General features: G+C 38.4%; 1 protein-coding gene across 1 annotated transcript in view; it reads right to left on the reverse strand.

Annotated features, from left to right (window-relative positions):
• Positions 1-434: 434 nt before the first annotated feature.
• Positions 435-6,027, reverse strand: part of LOC101855527 (cilia- and flagella-associated protein 251) — a gene marked incomplete at its 3' end in the record, with an annotated part of 31,970 nt that continues 26,377 nt past the window's right edge. Inside the window, 5 exon segments of the mRNA XM_013088557.2 lie at positions 435-540; positions 1,195-1,323; positions 2,244-2,335; positions 3,064-3,205; positions 4,317-4,399. Of these exon segments, the coding sequence (XP_012944011.1) occupies positions 435-540; positions 1,195-1,323; positions 2,244-2,335; positions 3,064-3,205; positions 4,317-4,399 (552 nt within the window).

The raw sequence follows: 6,027 nt of genomic DNA on the forward strand, positions 1-6,027 counted from the left end.
GTGTGTGTGTGTGTGCGCGCACGCACATGTGTGTATGCGTGAATATTGTTCGTACCTGCATTGCGCCTATAGAAATTATCTTTATTATTATTATCATTAAATATCTTGGTCTTTCTATGTTGGATAATATACACCACGGACATTCATATGACCTGAGAGAAGACAAACCTTTAAACTAACTCAGTTTACAAGTTTTTAAATAACAAGTTCACAATTAGGACGGTGAAGATTCTAAGCTAATCAAACAGAAAAAGTAAACTTTTTAAAGCAAGAACTATGCCAAAGTTTTTCAATAACATGAATCTCTTTACATATTACATTAACTCATGTATCATTAATTATAGGCTAATATCTTTTAAAACTTATTTGTGTACAAGCAACAAACAGACAGTGGCTGATCATGAGAAAAAAACTGGCCCGGTCTCCTTACTTACCTCCTGCTCTGATGGATAGTATCCCATTGCCCTCATGATGAAGGGCACTTCGCTGATTGGAACGCGGTTGCCAATCTCTCTCGTCTCCATGGAGTTAATTCCTTGGCTGGAAGAAAAGTTCAAAGTCATATTTTTGTTCAGGCATGTATATTTTCTACTCAAGATAGATGGGTGAACAAATGAACAAGCTTTAAGATAAGACGATACCAATAACTCATTATGACAAAAAATTAATGAGTTATTGATTCAACCCTGCCGTGACATCTCTGTAAAATTGTTAAAGCTGTTCAATTGTTTTAAGACCAGAATGGAAAATGTATGCCTGCAGGAAAGAATATTTGTGCAAGTGTGAGTTTGTGTGTGTGAGTATGTGTGTGTGTGTGTTCACACGGATGAGTGAAAGGATGTAGAGTGGCCATTGTACAGAGAAGCTCTCTAATAATTATCATGATTATCTCATCTTATCTTCTTCTCACCTCCTGTCTCCTAAAGTTACCGCATGTTATCTCATCTGTAAACCTCATACCTGTGGATGGTTGGCTGTTGCTCTGGCGTGATTTCCTCATTCTTTCCTATCAAACATCTATCACCCTTATCTCTCCTTCCTGTTCTTTGCGTTTGTTATGGTCTTGAACCATCTCTAATCTTCGGACTTGTATGACCTAATTGGGTTGCAAGTGTCATAAAACTCTTACTAAAATAACAGACCTCTTTCCACAGTAAAAAAAAAAAACCCCTGTAAAAATCAGTCTTGACTCACTGTCTCAGCTGGGCGTAGTAGAAGAGATCCTCCAGCTCTGCAAACATCTCCCCATCGCGACCACCCTCCAGCAGCCCATAAAATGGGATCAGGTCTTCTCCTCCCAGTTTGGCCTGGGCTTCCAGAGCACTGTCAGAGAGATGAGTGAGAATAACAAGTCAAGACCATGAAAATAAAGAAAGAGGAAAGTGGGCAAGTGGATGTTTTTCAATTTCTTTTGAGAAGACAAGAGAAAGTTAAATAACCCTAAAATGTCAGCAACATACTGCAAGTAATTTCAAGTTACCTTTACCAGCAATAAAAAAAGCCACGGGAAATTTTTGTATGTCTCCCAGGAAGCCAAGAATGTTTTCTGAGTGTTCTAGGGTCTACTTGGGGGTAATAATATAGTGTAAAGCACATAGAGCTGGCTTTCAAGCAGGGATATGAGCTATATTATCAAATGACCTTGTGACCATTGTAAAACTATAAACGAAAACAGAGGAAAAGTGAGAGAACGAGAGAGAGAATGTGTTGGGTAATCTAAAAAAAATGGACAGGCATGAGGGAAACTTGGGAAGCTATTGCATTTTGGACCAATGGCGGAATGAGATGGAATGTCCGGTTCAGCCAGCAGGACTTTTGAAGATGATGATGATGGTGATGATGATGATTATGATGACGGTGGTGATGATGATGATGATGGTGATCGTGATAGTTTTATTTCTATGCCCTAGCCATGTTGGATAAAATTTCAAATGAATTCAGGATGTTCTATTGGTAAACCTGAAAACTACAAATTGAATTCCCTTTGAAATTAGGTCATTTTATATTTACAACTTTTACTTTAGACATACCATGAGAATTATACTTGCATTTACCAATGATATCTGCCACAAAAAAAAAAGATAAATCATGGCAAAGTTTCATCAACAAGTGAAAAAAAATCTTCAACATTCACAGGTTAGTATCGAGACAAAAATTCACTAAACAACCTTGGTTCAAAAGTCTCTGGCAAAAAGAATAAACGTTGATGAGAAAGTCTGTAGGCAAAAACTATAAAAGCTTACGAGATGTTGATCTCCCACATGTGCACAGCATAATCGGGTCCTCCAGCTGTGAACAGATACGCTCCATCAAAGCTGCATGCCAGATTTGACACCTGAAACAAGAGTTTTTTTTTTCTTTCATATTTCAGCCTCTATAGATCTGATATTCCCATCGACCCCCAAAAAGGAAATAAAAAGTTTTAAAAAACTTCAGAGCTAAAGAAAATTACATTCTATGCAAAATCCCCCGCCCCCCCAATAAACAAACAAAAACAAACAAAAAACAAACAAAAAACAAACAATAAAAAACCAAAAAAAAACCCCTCATCATGCTTTGTAGGAAGTTCTGGTTATAAGAATTATTGAAAACAAAGTGTAAACCTTCAAATTTTTCTACAAAACTGATAACACACCTTTGAAGACTAATACCACGGACATATTGCTAGCTTTTTTTGCAAGACCCATGAATATACTTTTTTATGCAGAAAGAATAGTTTTCCAAGAAAACTAATGTTAAAATTGAAGCTTATAATAATACAAAACTGCCAAGTACAGAAAAGCTCAATAAACTTGCTCAACAATCAGTCTTTCAGTCAGCAAATCCCCAAGCATATAAATAAAGTATTTTAAAATGGACGTCTTAAACAAATGCAAATGATATTTTTTAAAAAGAAACAAAACCAGGGCAGGCACTTGAGATGAAAACAATTTCCCTATTGTCTTATTCTTTGAAAGAGGAATTCAGATATATTTCGAATTTCCCCAAACAAGAATCAGGCTTTTATTCGTTCAATCAAAAAAAAAACAACAACCAAACCAACAACCAAAAAACAGAACTCACTCCACTAGGATGAGCTATCAAGGCCATTGCTAAATGTGGATTGCCGGTCGCTGGAAGGAAATGTAGGCCGACTTTGTCATCGGTGATGTACGCAAGATAACGATCTGTGTGCTCAGGGCCTGTCGTAGGCACGACCATCATTCTGCAACAGAAATTTTCAGATAAAATAGAGATGCTGGAAAGTAGTTAAAAACAACAAATGGAGAGAAATGGTTAGGAGCAAGATGTTTAGGTTGAGCGACGAAAATAGACCAACCAAAAAGAGAGAAGATGCTGAAAAGTAGTTTATACAGAGGAATCCTGTTATAACGAGAGGGAGGGGACCGGAGCAAAATGTCTGCTATAGCAGGATTTTCGCTATAAGGGATCCAGTAATAAATTCAAGGGAAACTGTACAGTAGGCCTAATCTATGAGTTTGGTGTTCTGTTTATTTCCTTTTGCTATCTCCACTGATGATAATTTTGTTTCAACATGACCACTAGGTCTTACTTGATCAAAAATAGAATCAGGTTTCTTTCTCTAGCGCTAGATCTAGCGATGTTGACTGAGAGCTCAGCGTTGGCGATCAGAAAGAAAGGGCTCTGGGCTAACTCACCCGCTGTGTTTTTTCCCACCCCACCACACCCTGGGACGCATTCCGTCAGCTTCCGCACGTCACACATTCACTCCATCCATCACATTGCTGTGACCTCTCCATCCCCGCCTCGGAGAAGTGAGAGGCATGGCAGGCCTTGATAATCTAAACTAGGCTTACGCTGGCCTATCACACGATGCGTTCTGCTTTGTCTGCGCATGCCACACCCTCCCTATCCAGTTGCTTTGGCCTTTATTGTTGACACACGTGGGCTCCCCCATTCTTTGTTCCCGCTAGATCACCAAGTTTCTCAACTGGCGAGGTTTTACAGTATGTATAATAGGCCTATGCACTGTGCACAGCAGCAGCAATATTCCGCTATAACCGACTAGCGTGTTTGTCTGATTGCGCTATAGCAGTACTTTATTTACAAAGGTAAAGAAGAGAAAAAAACAGGGTTTTAGAATAGTGTCTTTATAACAGACTTCTCATTTTTTCCGGACTCGTTATAAGTGGACTCCACTGTAACAACAAATGGAGAGAGAAAAAAGGAAAAACAAAGCAGTTACAAATTATAATCAAGTATGATAACCAAAAAAATTGCTCAGACCATTAATTGTGAGAAAGAAAATCATAAAATTTTAGCACAATTAATCAGTATATCAAAACATTACTCACTTCCTCATGGGTGACCCATAGGTTGGGCCTAGCACTGTCTTCCTGCACATTTTGGTGACGCTGTTGTAACATTTGAGCTTGTACTGAAGAGAGGGAAAAAGAGAGAAAGATCACATTAATTCCTAGAATACAGAAGGTTATTCCTCCTTTGTGCGCAGCTAGTTTACCATCCAAGTTTTCAGCATCACAAAATTCCCTGTAACTTTACTCCTATTTAACTTGTTTGCATGAAATATACTGCACACTGCGAGGCCACGTGCAAGCTGAGCATGTTAAAGATCCCTTGATGGTCCAAAATCGATACAAGTAGGATTCGGCCACCACCCGGGCAAAATACAAAATTTCCTAACAAATGAAAATGTTTAACCCACTGCACCCGAGCTACGAGAATATTCCTAGCTGCCGCGGGCTTCCGTCCACTGAGCTACAACTATTTAGCAAAATACCAGTCTACAAAATTGAGTCCAAACCACTTATCCAGGTTTCTATTGAAAATAATAGGTCGTTTGTAGCTTGTAATAATTTTTGCTAGCTTGTTTCGATCTAGTTTTTCACTAAGTACGAGTTAGTTTTGTTGTTTTGTCACCGCAAATCATGGCAAGAAAGCGAGCACTGAAATCTTCATAGACGAGAAGAAGAAAAAAACAGCCACAAAAAACAATACAGTGCCACGGCTATTTTTGAGTTTGTTAAAATACATGAACCATGTTTTTAGCTTTGTCTGAGACATAAGCGGCGAAGAAAGTGAAAGTAGACATAAATCTAGAAAAACAAGGCGATCAGATTGATTTTAGTGCCTTGAAAACTTCGAAGAAAAGCTAGATCTGAACCATAGATTTACTATAAGTTGCTATGGGTAAATTGAGTGCTCATGAGTTGCAATCGGACAAAGAATATATTGTTTTCTATGCTCTTTCCTTTATCTTTTTCTCTAATAATATTAAAAGAACATCTAAGTAAAATTTCATACTGATACCTTTAATAGTTTGGGCACAAAGCGTGTCTTAGGTTAGCGTGTCGAGTTCAGACCGATTTTTTCCCCAAGGCTCGCAGTAAGTCAGGTGGACACAAGTGCACAGCCGCGGCAACGTAAGGCGAATTAGGTTAATGTGTCCCGTGCACTCATATGACCTTATGCAGTTGTGAGCGCCGTAAAACAGTAACAAAAAAAAAATCCACTGTGAGGAAATGAATGATCCGAGAGGTAAAAATATAACTTTATTATAGATAAGAAAAAGTTTCAGAGATTTGGTAGAGTTTTTAGTTAAGACTGTTAAAAGTCGAGTGATGCTGAGAACCATCTGAACTGGCGTGCTGTACAGTAAGAGTTAAAGGACCTCAAGCTAATTTAACCCTTTATTTTGTGTTAATCGCACACAATTCAACAAGAACTGAAGGGCTATGATAACTAGTAATTCTATAGCATACTGAAGTCTTCAGTGCTGAGTTGAAAGGAAAGAACAGGCAAGAAGTGAGGGAAAATGTAACTTAGAGATAACCTTGAGTAATGGTTAAGAGGAAGAGGTCTAGGTAGAGTGACAGAAAGAGACTGACAAAAATGAGAGAAACAGACTCAGAGATGGATATACATGGACAAAGTGACATAAGATTGGCACTTGTAAAACAAAAACAGAGACAAACATAACAGAGAGGACATAGAGAGATACTTCAGCAAAGAGAAGAAGGAAGAGCTTGATGGGGGGGGGGGGGG

This window comes from Aplysia californica, unplaced genomic scaffold (assembly GCF_000002075.1).
Source record: "Aplysia californica isolate F4 #8 unplaced genomic scaffold, AplCal3.0 scaffold00761, whole genome shotgun sequence".
Taxonomy (NCBI): domain Eukaryota; kingdom Metazoa; phylum Mollusca; class Gastropoda; order Aplysiida; family Aplysiidae; genus Aplysia; species Aplysia californica.